Source organism: Cynoglossus semilaevis, unplaced genomic scaffold (genome assembly GCF_000523025.1).
Source record: "Cynoglossus semilaevis isolate Cse_v1.0 unplaced genomic scaffold, Cse_v1.0 scaffold1721, whole genome shotgun sequence".
Classification (NCBI taxonomy): domain Eukaryota; kingdom Metazoa; phylum Chordata; class Actinopteri; order Pleuronectiformes; family Cynoglossidae; genus Cynoglossus; species Cynoglossus semilaevis.
This window is the reverse complement of record NW_007585111.1, coordinates 367,402-383,818: the sequence shown is the minus strand read 5'-3', so window position 1 is coordinate 383,818 and position 16,417 is coordinate 367,402. Positions and strand designations below refer to the sequence as shown.

At 40.4% G+C, this 16,417-nt stretch overlaps 2 protein-coding genes across 5 annotated transcripts in view; both read left to right on the top strand.

The window, feature by feature from the left end:
* znf609b (zinc finger protein 609b) overlaps nt 1-2,717 on the top strand; it is a 108,412-nt gene extending 105,695 nt beyond the window's left edge. For all 4 annotated transcript variants that reach the window (XM_025053564.1, XM_017030708.2, XM_017030707.2 and 1 more), the window contains exon 8: nt 232-2,717. In XM_025053564.1, coding sequence (XP_024909332.1) covers nt 232-275 — 44 coding nt within the window. In that variant the 3' untranslated portion in view covers nt 276-2,717. The remainder of the gene's footprint in view (nt 1-231) is intronic.
* A 571-nt stretch (nt 2,718-3,288) lies between these two features.
* gramd2aa (GRAM domain containing 2Aa) overlaps nt 3,289-16,417 on the top strand; it is a 23,396-nt gene continuing 10,267 nt past the window's right edge. The window contains exons 1-3 of the mRNA XM_008337068.3: nt 3,289-5,355; nt 12,139-12,243; nt 15,180-15,237. Of these exons, the coding sequence (XP_008335290.1) occupies nt 5,216-5,355; nt 12,139-12,243; nt 15,180-15,237 (303 nt within the window). The 5' untranslated portion in view covers nt 3,289-5,215. The remainder of the gene's footprint in view (nt 5,356-12,138; nt 12,244-15,179; nt 15,238-16,417) is intronic.

The following is a 16,417-nucleotide window of genomic DNA, read 5'->3' as shown; positions in this document are numbered from 1 at the left end:
TTATTTTTTCTTGTTGCTCACATCATTATTTTTACCACCAGTACAGTTACAAACTGCTATTAAACATTATAAATACTCTAGTACAATGTGGTACTTTTACAATTGTATCAGGGGTTTTGTTTCTGTATCTGCTGCCCAATGGTAACCCTTGTACTGTTTATTAAGCCTGATTCACTTCACCACTGTATTCGTGCTAACTGCTAAATAAATGTTCAACGTCGTGTTTTGCAGGGAAACCTGACCGTCACACCTCAACCCTGCAAAGATTCATGTGACTGGCTCACATGAGAGGACCATCTCCTGGGCGATAACCTTTTAGACATCAGTTGAATGGTGTTCCTAACTCTATTTTTTATTTCTTCTGCCGTAAGGGCAGGCAGATTGTCTCTTTTTTTCCTCCCCCTCATAAGTCACCCTAAACTCTCCACACACCGGACTGTGACAGGACTGATAATAACCCAGGTTCAAAGCCATCACTCTGCCCTATCACGCAGAGAAAACACCAACCCGCTGATTATCTAGTCTTTGCACTGTCAACAAATACAATGCAAAAAGAGACAATTGAACTGTCAGACAGCTTTTATGTTTATGTTTTTTTTTCTTTGACTGCATTGTTTTTGTCGCACTCGAATTGAATTGGCAGTAATTTGGGGAAGATGGGTGGGTGATGGGAAAAAGGATTTAAATTTAGGACTTGGGCGGGGGAGGGGGAGTAAATCATTTAAAATGGTTTAAACTCACGTCTTTGGCTTCTCTTATGCTGTGAAACAACAGTATGTCTTTAACTTGACTAGTGTTTGGCTATATTTTGTGGGGGTGATGGAATATGGCAACAGCTGCTTTTTTCAGAGACTTTAAAGCCTGAAACTGATGTTCTTTATTTCCCCATCGTCATTGTTATTTCCCAGCCTCTTTGAATCCACCGTCTTGTTTCAGGGATGATGTCCAGGGTTTTTTTTTTTTCTTTTGCAAAGGGACCGCGTAGACCTCAAAGGTGAATAAACACTATTCATGTTTTTACTTCTCATTGATCTTTTAGTTTGACTTCACATCACTGGGTTCATCTTTGAATGTGTCGGCTGCTGGTGTTAGTCCTTTATTTCCTCACATCTATAGGGTCAGGTCTGTCTTTAGCACACGGTGAAGCCACGTTAGCGAGCAGTTATTTCACAGGGCCATTCTCATTGGGCTGCTCGTGTTTCTACTGTAACATCCTCCTTCATTCAACTCGTGCTGTTTCTGTGAACAATGTGAAACCTCACTCAGCTCATGTTTTTTTTTTTCCTGCTGTAAAAAAGACGTCAAACCAACATCACGTGCAGAAATATAAATATTTATCCCAAAACAGAAATGTTTGAAACGACTGTCACTGTTAAACAGCTCTCTGCTTCCACAGTGTCTGGTATTTAAGGGTTACAACTCTTTTTCACTTTCTGTTCTGGTAGTCATTTCTCTCACTTGTGTGACTTCACCACAACAAACATTTCTTCAGCTCAGACAGTTGTCACAGCTCTGGATCAGTTCCATCCAAACAGTCTGAAACACACACACACACACACACCAGGTTCCTTTTGGACACCTGTTACTCACATGGTGGTGTTACAACTACTAACATATTCAGAACAAGTGGTTGAAGTAATTTCTCCCCCCTTTTAGAAAAAAATCTCGTTCTGCAGTTGCTTTTACAAAGCAAACATGTAGCAATTAGGTGCAGACGTTGAAGTTAATGCAGAAGAAAGTCCGGGCCAGGAAAAAGCTCAGAGCAGAAAGTCAACATCAGCCAACCACAGCTCACTGTTGAAGCCTCAGACTTGGCCACGGTGCTGCAGCAGAAACATCTCGCTCCAGGCCTTTGCTTTGGAGCTCAAACAGACGGTGCCAATATGTAACCCTACACCCAGTCTGGATGAGTTCAAATCACACTAAAGGTTATTGTCTTTGTTAAAAAAAAAACGCCTCTTAGCTTTAAATTACAGATCTGCGGTACCTCGGGGGGCAGTGAGTGAAACTCTATCTGTGTGCTATTTGCATTGATTGGAGCGAGTTCCGCTCTGTGGGTGTGAGAACAGCACAGTGTCTGCTGTGAGCTGGGTGTGCTGCACTGGTTCAGTCAGACAAACGACGAACGATTCCAGGATGGAGTGAACCGTAGTGATGAGAAAAGTATTGACCACAGTGTCATTAAATGTCAGTTACTGGTGTTGGTTTCACAGTCGTGTCCCTCGTGTTGTTTTCTCATCTCCATCTAACACTGAATGTTCCATAACCACAGACACATGTCAAGTCCAACCCTCTGTTAAAACTCAACTGGACTCCATCAGGAAACTGCAGCTGTTTGTGATGAGGTTCTTGGACATTCCGAGTCGAGGAGAAGTAGGCAGTTCCTCGTCCCTGGAATGTTTTGCGACACGGTTCCACTTTTGTCTCTTACGCTCATTTTTGAAGACGAGTGACTGACGTGAATAAAAAGGTGAATGTGGTGGTGTTTGGTGTAACTCTAGGCAGCTGCGATGTTGTCTTTACAGTCGGTGGGTTCTTAGTACCAGCAGACTGCATACATACGTATAGATTTATCAGACAATGGTTGTGACAAGTGCATTTGTTCTCTCTCAGAGAGTAGTCATGTTATCTTGGTAGTGAGCGAAGCCCAGTGATTTAAAAAGAAAAAACACAAAAAAACATATATATACTAAAGTGTATGAAAAAGCCAGAAACAATGTTTGCTATCGACATATTGGAAAGTGCTTGGCTCGTGTATTTTGCAGGACTGTATTTGTTTCTTGGTGAAGAGTATATTTATTGGCCAGCAGTTGTCTCAATCGGTGCCTAGTTGAACATTGGTCTGTGAAAACACAGAGACACCTGCTTGTTTTATGTCCTGTTTCCTCACCCATCTGCTGTCACACGAACGGAAGCACCGCTGCTAGTGCTTTCAAGGATGTTTACAAATGTCTTCATTTGTTTTCCGGGTGAAAGAAATTCAGAACTCTCTTCTTCCTTCTCCCTCGTCTCCTCCTCCTTTCTCCCTCCCTTCAGGAGTTTGTGTAAAGTGTACATTGCCATTGTTCCTTTTTATACAATACTCTGTAACTTGCCTTTGTAAATTTCGGCTGGAAAAAAATAAATCTTTTTATGAGACTATCTGTCCTGGGAACTGTTCAGTGTCTGCTTCTCTTTTCCCCAAAGATTCAGTGGAACTGTTTTATTCTTTTCATTTTAATTTCATTGTAAACAAACCTAGTAAAAACATGGCTGCAGGTAGGATGTGGATCCCAACATGCCAGCAGACTTGATGCAGCTTTTCCAAGAACTTTTTCTCAATGTTGTAAAATGTACAGTTTGTTCTGACTTTAGACAATGCAGGGTTTTCCTTTAGTTCCCAGTGAGTCGGTCTTTCACTTCTTCTGTGGCAAATAGAAAATATAATCAGAATTTTGCATGTTATGGAACTTATTGTGTCAGTCAGGACTACAGATAAGGAGGTTTATAAGAAGAGAAAAAGAAAGGAATTGTATATTGTAAAAAGCACAAGCTACAGATTTAGCTTCCAAGAGACGTGAAATTGAAATCATTTTAAGGGATTTATTTAGTTATATTTAGTTCGTGGAATTGTCTTTATTATGCTGCTTGACTGTTTGGGCACCAGGTGTGGAGACGGCACTGAAGAAAATTAAGGAGGAATCCTCAGAATACAATGATGTGTGGTGTTTTTCAAGAGATTGTCTTGTTTGTGATGTCAACACAAAGTTATAAAAATAGTCCTAGAATATTTGGAAATTTCTGAGGCTAAAGTATAAACCCAATACTTATCAAGTGTGACTACCAGAGATGCTAGTAATGAAGAAGTGACAAATATTTCCAATTCAGATGCACAATGTTTTTGTTTTTTTTACAAATTAAAAATAATTTTTCACAGTGCTGCAACACATTTCCTCTAGTGTATACAATCAGTTTTGGTTTTTTTTTCAACCAAGAGTCCGTGACTGTACAGGTGTAGGTGTGAAACAGTTGAGGTGAAGAAAACCAATGTGTGAGGATTTCAGTGAGGTGAAGGATATAACACGACAGAAAACATGGTAATTGTTAGAAAATGATATTCACTGTGCGAACACATTAACAAATTACACAGCACTGATGTGGAACCGAGGCCAAGGTGTCGGAAAAATTGGAAAAAAAAGGTTACATACTTGCCAATAAAACCTTAAAATACTGGAAAGGTGTTAGTGACTGACTATGGGTGAAAAAAAAGTCATCTTTGTCTAAAATAGTGATTCTCAATGTTTTTTCCTGCAGCACATCCCCTTTTAGAAAGGACTAATATCATACCTCCCCCCCCACACACACACACACAATCACACACTAAAGTGCTATTTCCACTATATAAATATATTCACAGACATATATAACATTTTATAGAAATGCATGTGCACTTTTGCACCCCTCTAGGGGGACTTGCCCCCCATTTTGAGAACCACTAGTCTACTAAAGAACATTATAGTCCTTGTAGTTTGTTTTTTGTTTTTTTGCTGAACTGAAGTAAAGAATAAAATATTTTAAAATCTGTTTTCTGTTGGACTACAGGAAAAATCTCACCAAAACTAGAACTGCACTGTCGATGTTCAACCACTGGAGAGCAGTGTCTGTGGAGGCAGGCCTCACTCTGACATATGAAAAAAACTTTAATTAACATTATGCATTCTCACTCATCAATCTACAATATTGTAGAGTTGAGGAAATATATGCAGCATAATATATTTTACTCCTCACTCTTAGTTACAGAACAGACTGAAGGTGGAATCATGTATTTTTCCATTTGTGTGTGTCACTGTAGGATGTTTGTTTCTCTGTACTGTGACGTGGGCTCTCGCTCTGTTCACTGTGCTACGACGGTGACAGGGTCGTGATTATGCCATGGATGATTTTGTCGAGTGTTAAATGTGAAATCTGATTATCCTCTCTGCTCTGCAGAGGGAGGAGGGCCAGCAGAGAGGCAGAGAATCAGGATGAGGTTGGCTGGGGATAGATTCAGGAGGAAGGAGGGGTTAAGACAGCGATGTGCTGAGCCAGTGGCTTTTCCACACAGCAGCTGGTTGGCAGCAGGACAGGACAGGGCAGGGCCAGAGAGGACCGTCGACAGGCTCTGACGAAGGATAACCCGAGGACCGCTCTCCTCCGCTCGCTGTGGAACACTGAGGTGGACTTCCAGGAGGTGTTCATGGGATGCACTATCTACGCAGCCAGCCCTAAGGCCCTGCCTGCCGACGAGGCCACAGGCCAGGACAGATACCACCAACAGCCCCACTACAGCCCACCTCATGGTAACTGCAGTCACAGACTAGGAGCCAGCAGAGCCAGGTCAGTCATCAACAGCCAACAGTGGTCAGTAACCATGAGAATAAGTGATGTGTATGAGTTATTAGTAACACTGATGGACTGTGAATGAGTTAAGGAATCATCTTTAACCAGGACCATGTGTATAGAAAGTCTGCATTTAGATTTAGGTTTGTGTGATCTCAGATGTTCTCTCTATGAAAACCTGCAGGGAGACATAAATAATAGATTAAAATAGACATTTATAGTAGATTATGATGACAATTATTGACAATCTCTGAATAATCAGTGAATAATCATTAGCAACTAGTTCAAGCAAAGAGTTTTCCTGGTGCTGAGCTCAAGCTGTTTTTACTGTTCCAGTAAAAACCTGGAATTTATTTCACTGAATTAAACTCTGTCTTTTGAACTGACAGGTGAAGCCACTGTTATCTGGAAGAAAAAAATGTAGATTTGTTTTTGGGGGTTTTTTGTGCACGACTTCACATTAATATGTTGGAGTCTTAAACACAAAAATATCGATCTGACTGAAGTGTTTTTCACAGTGCACGTTTTTCAAGGGCTTTCAAAAGTTCTTCTTTATTTTACACAACATCTGGGGTGTTGCAAGATATTTGACCAATCACAGGGGAGACACTCCGATTGGCTGCCACACTCCTACTCCTATCTATATATCTATATCTATATCTATACACACACATACACATATATAGTTCTAGATCCAGGTTTGTTGAATATATATATATATATATAAACAAACCTGCTTCCAGTAATCTGCAGTTATAACTTTGTAGAAATAGTGCATATAACTGAAAAGTCCGTGGTCTAATTTAGTGTATTCCCCGGCAGTGAGTGAAGAGTGTGTAAGAAGCTCAGCCCACCTCCGTTTAATAACGCTCTTACTTCACTGCTGTGTTGCTGCTGCGTTGCTTCGCTCTCAGCTGCTCTCCTCCACCTGGGGCTCGACACACTTCTATCCTCGTGTGTGTTTGTTTTGGGGACAAGGATCATTAAATAATGGATTATAGTCCGGCCTGAAGGGTTTGCTGGACTGTGAAGAAGAAATAACGGCGGAAAAAAGTCGCTATTGTCAGCCACAGGTAGGAAACGTCGAGTTAGCGTACCTACCCGTAAGCAGGATGTTTATCACTTCCGGTGTAGTACTTTTACAATAAAAGCTAATCCTGATACTATAGAATATACTGTATTTTAATTAAAAAAAGAATTTTCACGAGACCATAAAAAAGGTACGGAGCACTAAGAAATTATAATTACGTTTTAGTTTTATGTCTAGTTTCATTCTGTATATCATTATTTTCAGTTAAAAACATAACCAATATAAACATACAATTTTTTTTATGATAATCTGATACTAATCTATACATTGTTTCTATATAAAGTTTCTGTTTGGTCTTATACAGTATCTCAGGTAATGTACAAGTAACTGCTTTAAACTTGAAGGTGTGCTTTCGTTTGCGTCATTCCTGCCTGATGTGTTGTTTTAACTTGACTAAATATCTGCAATGAGCTGTAAAAGTTAGATAGAGAAGAAGCAGTGTAACACGGGCCATGTTTGTGTTTCTCTAGATGCAAATGTTTTAAAAATAACGATGTGTATTATTCAAAAATGAGCAATTAATGAATTCATCCATTAATAGTATCATTTAGTGACATAATAGGCTTTAGCTTCAGTGTTGTCTTTTAATAAGGGCTATTATTTCAAATGATTCCAATAATCAATGGTATCAATGTATCATTCATTTACTCTGTGGTTCTGTGTCAATAACGTACTGCTGGTGGAACATTTGTAGCGTCATGTTGGTCAAACAGTTTCCATCAAAGGTTGTTTAGAGACACTTGCACAATGGGAAGGTTATTTCAGGAGGTCTCAAGCAGAGAGCAGCTGGACTGGAGTCCATAGAGAACAAACAAACACACACACACACACACACAAACTTTGTGTCTTTGAAGACTCCACAAATGGACCACTTTCATTTTTCTTTTTTACACTAGTTGATAATATACACACACTCTGTATTGTGTTTACACTGTAAATAAGACAGACCGTGTGCTTTATAAAGCTGTGTGTCTCATGTCTTTGAGTACTTTGTTCAAGTTTGTACATTAATGAGTCCTAATGTATGTGAATTAGGGAAAATAATTTAGTTATTGCAGTAAATTAGGATATTTTATTTTATTTATTCAAACATTGACAAGAAGAAGCAGGAAGTGAAACGGTGGCTGCTGAGTTTTTAAGAGACAAATCATAACTAGGCTCATATTTGTAGTTACAGTTGATGGTCCAGACTGTTGGTGTTTAACTAGGAACAACATCAAACCTGTTCAAGGACCATCATTGGCTCCCAGGCCGGAGTTGCATCAACATGTTATCAATAAAGTAATAAGCAAAAGTTGTTTATGGCTCCAACTTTAGCTCAGCTGTAAATGAATCCCCTGACTGCAGAGAGATGAGCGAGGAAGCTTTACAAGATTAGAGGTTATTGGATTAGATAATGACTTGTGACGAAATGCTTGTCTCCAGAAATGAAGAAGTTAATATTTATCCTAGAGAACTAGATTAGTATGTCTAACCTGATCTGAAACCAGTTTGTTTAGTTGTTTTTTTTTTTAAATCAACCATTTCCATAAAATGAGGCAGGCTTATTATTATACCGTAACTGACTCACACACAGTTTAAGTAGTGTATTTTATCAGGTGACCCTGAGTGAATGTGTTTGGGTGTGTGTAAATAATAGTTCTTAATTTTTCTTAAGAAGATGTTAATCATTTTTTTTACTTTAGAATAATTTCCCATGCCAAGTATTTCCTCTCTGACTTTAAAGAGGTTTAGTTATATTTAAGAATACATTTATAATAATCATCATCATAAAATGATGAACATTTTGCATTTGCTCAAACTGAAAAAAGACACAGAGATTCAACCTCTCATGGTCTAATGATTAGAAAAAAACCCCATCTATTTTCTGACTGAAACTTTTTTCTCTGATAATATAATAATGCTTATTTTAGCTGCCTAAACAAACTGCCTGCTGTTGAGGCGATTACACAATCACGGGCTATTTTTGAACATTTTTTAAAATGTCAGATCTGGATTAAAATACACCTTAAATATACATCTCTAGACTAAATCAGATGTATTTGTTCATGTAGCCTGAGAGCCACAGTGTCAGAAGGTTAGGACAGGGCTTCAGCTCAAACCTACTGTGTTCACCGCTCATTAAGACACACGAAGACAGACAAGCAGAGTCTCTCTCTGAATGAACCTTTTGACTTCATCACCACAAACTTGGATTGATCACGATTGTTAGTAATCCAATCAGATGTTATGCCAGGAATGAAGTGTTTTTGCACCAACTGCAAAACTGTTTTCCTTTTTCAATGGGCAGCAGCAGTGCAGTAAATCTGATGGGCTAAAACCTGCCAATTCAGCAGAAATGCTTTTACACTTGGCTTTAACAAAGTAAAATGAACCCCACGCACATTTTAGCATTTGGTTGAAACAATCTCTTTTGGATTTATTCATACAGGGTTTTTGTTTTTTAAACAAGCAGTAAATCAGATGTTTTTTTGTAACTTAGGAGCCATCTTTAGACGCTGTTGGTCCGAGTCAGTGCTCTCACATCCACACATTCTAACTGAAGTTCTGACTGAACTTGAAAGTCTGATCATTTCTTGCCTTTCATTTTAAAAAGGGAAATACAATCACAAAGCAGTGCACTTTCCCCACTGTTGGGACAAAAACACAAATATTGAAATAAAAAAGAATTTACCCTGACACACCTCTCCACAATAGCCCCACGTCCCCTAGGGGTTCCACCCACCCTACAACAGGAACCACTGATCTAAGTGGACTGTGTTCCATCAGAGCAGTCAAGCACGTCCACAGAGCTGCAGCAGCTCCACTGCGCCCCCTGGGCCACATCTGGAATCAGATCTCTCCTCTGATTCCATTAAGCTTACGATGAAGGTGAAGAGACCCTTCAAATAGCACTGTTATCTGTTACAGCAGACCCTCCATCATCCATTCCACCCCTGTGTGATCACAGGCGTCACCCCCAGCAGCAGGAAGTCCCAGTTGTTTGAGCAGGTCAGGGTTGACGTAAAGCTTCTGGCCAATTAGAGATAATAGACTGGAAAGTACATGCGAGAGCCTGTTTCCATCAGCACCAGTAATGAAGTCAGAACAGGTGCTAATGGTTTGACTTCTCCCAGAGGAAAACACCACGCGACGCAGGTGTGTCTCTCTGGGTGTGTGTGTGCTTTTTTTATTTATACAAATAAAGTTAACATTTAAAATTTGCTTTTTTTGCACCGATGAAAAAACGACATGGGCAGTGTAAACATTAGGGGTGTGAGAAAATATTGATATTCAACATTACTGTATAGATCTAAAACGTTTTTCAGTTAACAATAACATACACACATATTCATGCCGTTAGTTCATTTTATCTTGTTTTTTTTTCTTCTCTAACGTAACTCTAGCATGTAACAGCTTGGTGTGTTTACTGTTCTGGCAATTAATTGCTTAAAAAAAACTCAATATATCATCATACCTATAGTATATAAAGCAATACGTTTCGTATCGCCAGATTCCTGACGATACACATCTTTAGTTATCACAGAAATTGATCAAACAAAAAGGTTTTTTATGTGACATCTTTTTCGCCCCATTGCTAAAATTGTTTCCCTTGTTGTGTTTTCATGTCGACCTAGTTTTAAAATGATTAACTACCATGGCCTTATCTACAATGCTATTTGTGATAGTGGCACAAAATGTGCACAATAGCATTTTTTTTTACAGTATCAACATGTTTTTTGTGGCTCCTCTTGTTAAGAATTAAATAAAAAACATAAGCCGGCTGGTGTTTAAAGTTGTGGTGACAGGACTCTTTTAAATCATTTCTTTTTTACATAGACCTACTGTACCTGTTATAAGGTACAGTATGTGAGACATTTGTGTCAAGCCTAAAGACAAGTGTGTCCTCAAACGTTGCTGGACAGAGATGTGGATCTGTATGGAAACATTTTTCTGATGGAGTCAATGATTAGTCAAGTGTATTGGTTACATAAATAGACATTAAAGTTTCACTGATGCACCCTTTACTGATGGATATGATGAGCTCTGTCCATTTCCTATATACAGTCTGTGTTGTTGAATGTCTTTCTACAGACATGTTTCCATTTTCCAAACCTCCTACTTTATAAATTTATTCTGTGGGTTATTGAATTCACATTATTTACCTTTAATGTTGCCTCAGTGTTGACTCACCAGTTCTACGATGCAACAGCATGACGTTTCTATTGCCAAGGTGGCTCGGTTCTCTAACCTTTTTTTAGTAATGAGTGAAAAGCTCTTTGGTTTATTCTTATGTTTAAATAAAGTACGTTTTATTTTGATCTTGTTAGAAACAACGGGGCTGATTTTTCCACCACTGGCTCTGTTTCATCTGTTAAAACAGCATTGTGTCAACAAGCAAAATGAAATGTGTCACATCACACTGCTGTGTGCTGCCTCTATCTCGTGTGAATCTTTTTTTTTCTGTCACTCTGACCTCAATGTTTCCTCTTTTTGTTTGTGTGTTTACACCTTATCTGTGAATCTGCCTCCACAGGAAATGTACCTCTGTGTGGGCCTCTTTGGTTTTCCACTCAGCTGCCATACATTCAACAAAGATGCATAAAAAGATATGGTTTTTCATAATACAAATCTTCAATGGAATGAATTTTTTAACATTTTTATTCAATTCAAAAATGTAATATTTGATTTGATTTAATTAAAAAAGTGGCACTATGATGGTAAAATCATGGTTAACATACTGTATAACGTAAAACACTATTTAACAATACAACAATATTTATCTAAGTCTTAGACCCGCTAAGCTAAGCTAACGCTGCTAACACTCCAACCTCTTAGTTGTTATTGTTTATGTTTAAATGGCAGCTTTGCGTCATGTGAGAAGCACAGTGCCACCTATGTACACACGGACAGTTGTATCCATTGTAGTTTTGTTGTTGTTTGATATTCTGTGAGTTTTCAGTGTTTTTCATTTAACCGTGTTGTTTATTTTATATAGTTTCCTAAAATTCTGGTTCCGTAATGTTTTCACATAGAAATTCTTTATCCTGAACTTCTTCTTGCCTAACACACACACACACACACCCAAAGGGTGAACAGGCAAAATCCATAAAAAAACAAACAAACATCAGTTCAAGATACTGATCATTCTGCTGTAAGGCAAGAACACTAACCACTGTGTCCCCTTAACACTAATTCTGTCATGTTATACTTTTCTTTTTTAATTTAATCTCTAAATACATAGTTCCTCATTTTGTTCCTGGAAAAAATAGTATGAATAATATTAAAGTATGAACAGGAAATGCTTTAAAAGCTTCTTTAAGCAGCCTGACTCAGCTCCCAGCAGCAGCAGCAGCAGTACAGCAGGTGGACCATCTGCACCACCTCGGAGCTGTGTCTTTGTAGACATCTGCCTGAGCACTGACTCTGACCCCATTTGCACAAGAACGCAGCTTTTTACTGCAAGGCTGTGGGTTTGGGTTTTTTGTGTGTGGTACAAGCTAACAGTCAGACTTTGAATGTTGCATCACCTCTGTGTTGATTCTGGACACACAGTCCACAGGTTTGTCCCATAAACCCTGTGGGAAGAGGTCTATTTGAAGCCAAACCTGGACACAAACAAACATCTTGGTTTTTTTTTACAGCTGCACATTAAAGTGTGCTGCAGTGGAGCCTGTGGCTAACACACAGTCCTGTGTTTGTGTATTCAGGCCCAGGAGCATGACTGAGCAGCAGGAGCTGAGTGAAGAAACAGGCCTGCTCTCAACCCAGGACCTGGAGCCCTCCAAGGACGAGGACACGCACGGACACTTCAGGCAAGTCTGGCGCGCGCGCACACACACACACACACACTTTACTCTGCGACACATACTGTTTTTTGACACACACACACACACACACTTTTTTCTGCGACACATACTGTTTTTTTTCCAGGCTGTCTTTCCCTGCTGCACCATCTGAGTCCAGTGCACAGTCATCAGTTTCAGCTCCAGGAAATTTTACAGTTTCAGTTTGTGCATTCACTTCAGTGACGTATAACGTTGGTCCAAAGTGTGCGTGGTCATGTGATAATGTTTTCAGACGGTGCGTTCGTGTGTGATGGTTCATTTTGTCTTCTCTTTTCCCATCATTTACAGTAGATAGTGTCACAGTCCTGATACTGTATATGGTGTAAAGACAACATGTAATCCTGATACTGTATATGGTGTAAAGACACCATAAATAAATACATTTCTTAGGTGGCATTGGGTAATATTTCTGAATACCATATTTGGTTCTGTTTGACTTAGTGTCTGTCAATTGTTGTCTGTTGTTCTCTTATTTTACCTCGTTTCCTTAAATTCCCCCCTTCACCTCCCAACACCACACAGAGACACTGCTAACCTCCTCATAAAACTCCCCTGTTGATGCACTTTATAATTTAAGGTGTTGCTCCGGAATTTGTTGTGACCACAACTCGCACACACTATTTCCTGGAAATATAACGGTGCAGTCAGTCACCGTTAGAAACTGGAGAACTTTTTTTGACCACAGTACGTGGTTCTCACGGACTCGTACACGGTGTGTTCACGACCACTGAACCGGCCTGTAGGTGGTCATCAACCACCGTTAGCCTCCTGGCTGTGTGTGAACACAGATACACACAGATACCATTAATGATGTAAAGAGACGGTAATGACATTTGACCTTTTTTTCTACACCCACAGTTGGATTTCAGCGCAGTGGTTGTGATACGTAATAAGAATAATGATGTGGACTTTTTTCTCTAACTGTTGGAGGTGAAGGTTAGAGTCAGTTTGTCCCCCAGGGTCACTCCTGTTTTAATAATTACCCTCTTTGCCCCACCTGGGCATGTAGAGCTTGTGTCCAACCTATTTATAGACGCGGAGCAGCAGGCAGCACACACGGACTATTGTTCACAACATGGGCACATGGGAGGCTTTTTATATGAAAACAATTTAATAGGCAGAGAATGAAGTATCTGGTGTAGTATACAGTACATGAGATCCTAGCAGCTCAGAAAGGCTCTTAATCTCAGTCTAATCTCAGGTTCACACTGTGCTTTTAGGTTAGATTATTTATTATTTAAAGAACATGAGATTCATGAACACTTTTTTTGTTTTGTTTTTCAAATGACCAACTGACTAACCTGCAGTATGACCTTCACCTCATGTGTTAAAAACATGTGTTTTCTCTGGTTCAGTCAGAGACAGCTGGGACTTTCTGCTGTTTGTAGATAATGTCTTCAAATGTTGTTGACTGAGTGATGTATGAGTCAGAGAGCCAGTGAGGTGAGGTTCACTAATACAACTGGACAGCTGGCTACACACACACACACACACACACACACACACACACACATACTATTTTTTGTGTTTTGTGAGCGCTTGGAAAAGTCAGATACAGTAAATGCTTCTCTTAATCCCTGGCCTGACTCTAATCTGTTCTCTGAACTCTTCTTCTAATCCTTACTCCAAACTAAATCTTAAACCTTAAAATAACCACTTTGTCAAAGGAGTGCTTCCAGTTGCCCCCACAGCGTCTTAACAATAATATCGTCCAACACAAACATGACTCCAACGGTAATCTCTGGGTTTTTGGATAAAGGCTGCCAGTGTCACTCAGTGTCAGTGACAAGGTCATGGTTTACTCTAACTGGTTAAGTTAATCACCAGTATATGTCACCTGTTGTGTTGACTGGTTAAAGTCAGTCCCAGGTCTGTGTCCAGCTCAGTCTCAGAGACACAGAGACAGACGTCACACTTCAGTTCACAGAGTAGAGTTGACTTTTCTGAGTTGTGGTTGGGCGACTGAAGAAAAGTAGATTTTGTGAAAAAGCACAAGTCGTTGTTCACTGCCTATGTTACTGTGACACCTGAACTGTTAGGGGATCAGTTCAGGGAACAGTTCTCCTGGAGGCAGCCATTTTGTTTCCTGTCCATGGCACATTAAACACAAATGAGAGTTTATGGTCATTTTGTCGGACAAGTTCTTGTTACCTCCAGGGTAAATGGAGTGTGGCAGTAGCTGTTTGTCAGCTGCCGTCCTCTGACAGGAAACCATGTGAGGACAAACTGTTTTAGGGAGGCAGAGGCTGATTCCATAACCTTCAATGACCATGTTCAAGGTCACTATATATACTGTATATATAAACAAAAATCTTCATTTTGGGCCATTTGCATTTGTAGGATGTTCCCTCCCTCCCTCTCTCCCTCACTCCCTCCCTCTCTCCCTCACTCCCTCCATCTTTCCTCTATAATAAAATGTCTGGAAAATATACCACGGCGGAAATTGAGGCGGCAGCTGCCTCTGCCAGTGCTTCTGTTTTATCAGTATCTCCTTGAGCAGTGAGCAGTGAGTGTTTCTGCGGCGTGGCTTCACGTCGTCCTCTATTCTCTGTCCATCAGCCACTGACGGAGGAGGAGAGGCTTCTGCAGCCACAGATAAATCCTTCACAAACATCTGAGACAGACTTTCTTCCTGTGCAAACGTCTCTCCTGCAGCGTCCTCACAGTGACAGCTGATCTCACCATAAACTATTCTGGGACGGTGTTTGCAGTAGATATGAGTTTTTACATGTAGTATTACTTTGAATATTCCTCCTGTGCAACATGTGTGATGCATGTGTTACATACTTAGGAGTATTTATAAGAATATATGAAGTGTAGTTCAGTCCTAGTTTTCTTTCAGTTGGATCATAGATCATATATCAGAATATTCTAAAACCAAACTTTTCTTATTTCCCCCCCAGGTTTCAGCTGATTGAAGATCTGTCTTATGAAGATGTGAAGAAATGTTACAGGGGCTCGGTGAGTCCCAGCTCTGCTTGTCAAACAACTACTGTATTACTTCACTGAGGACAATCAGGATGACACTCTGATTACACAGAATATATTGTTGATAAGAGTTCAGTACGGTACTTCTGTTGGCATTCCATTTACTGACATTCATTGGTTCCCTTTTTACCTGTAATTTTATTTAATTATTTATCCTGTTCTATTACGTAATAATGGAAAAATGTAACCAAATTCAACAGTGACTTATGCTCCGACTTCATTCATCATAATTGAGGTGCATTCACTTGAACAGTTTAAGGAATCAGTGAATCCCTGCAGCTCAGGTGGTACAGCAGCAGTCAACATTATCACAGCGCTGTTACACCTCTAAGATCCACATGACGGAGGACAGGAGCTAACAGGGGCTAATAATAGACAGACACAGGCACAGGTGACAGACAACAGCCCACTGAGCAGACATGAGTGGAGAGGAGAAGCAGGGCCGGACCGAAGGAGGGTGGCGGGGGGGAGGGGGAGCGGGGTGTTGCGGTGTCAGGGATGACAAACAGTATCGAGTTCTGGAGTTCTGTGAATGACACGGCAGTAGAAGAGCAACCGACATGGAAAATATACACGTTTGTTTGGAAAAAAGTAATGACTGTTGGGTGTAAATGAACAAAGAGGCGTTAAAGTCAAAGAAACAGATTTGATCTGTGGATTCTGAGGAGTGCATATGGCTGCTGAGTTATGCTGTTTATTCTAGGAGCTGATTAATCAGGGACTGGGCTTGTGTGTGTGTGTGTGTGTGTGTGTGTGTATGTATGTGTGTGTGTAGTGGAAAGCAAAGGAGGAAGGAGAGGGAGGGTGTGAGCTGCGTGCAGCGAGGAGTTGCTGTATATGCATTGAGGCAGAGAAAGGAGGCTTTGTATCTGCTGATTTGGTTCTCAGTGCGTGTGTAGTGAGGCGTTAGTGCTGTGACTGTAGTGTTAGTGTGTGTGTGTGTGTGTAGACAGTAGCCGTAGCACAGGCAGCTCTCCTACTGTGTCCTGTACTGACCGGCGACAGGGGAACAGTGTGTTTCTTGCAGCAGTCTGCTCCAGGCCCTGGATGTGCGCGAGTGTGTGTGTGTTTACGGTGCCAACGTGCTGAGCCTGGTGCAGAGCTCCCTGCCGCTGAGGGAGAGGGTGGTGTCTGCGGGCAGGGGGGGCGGGGG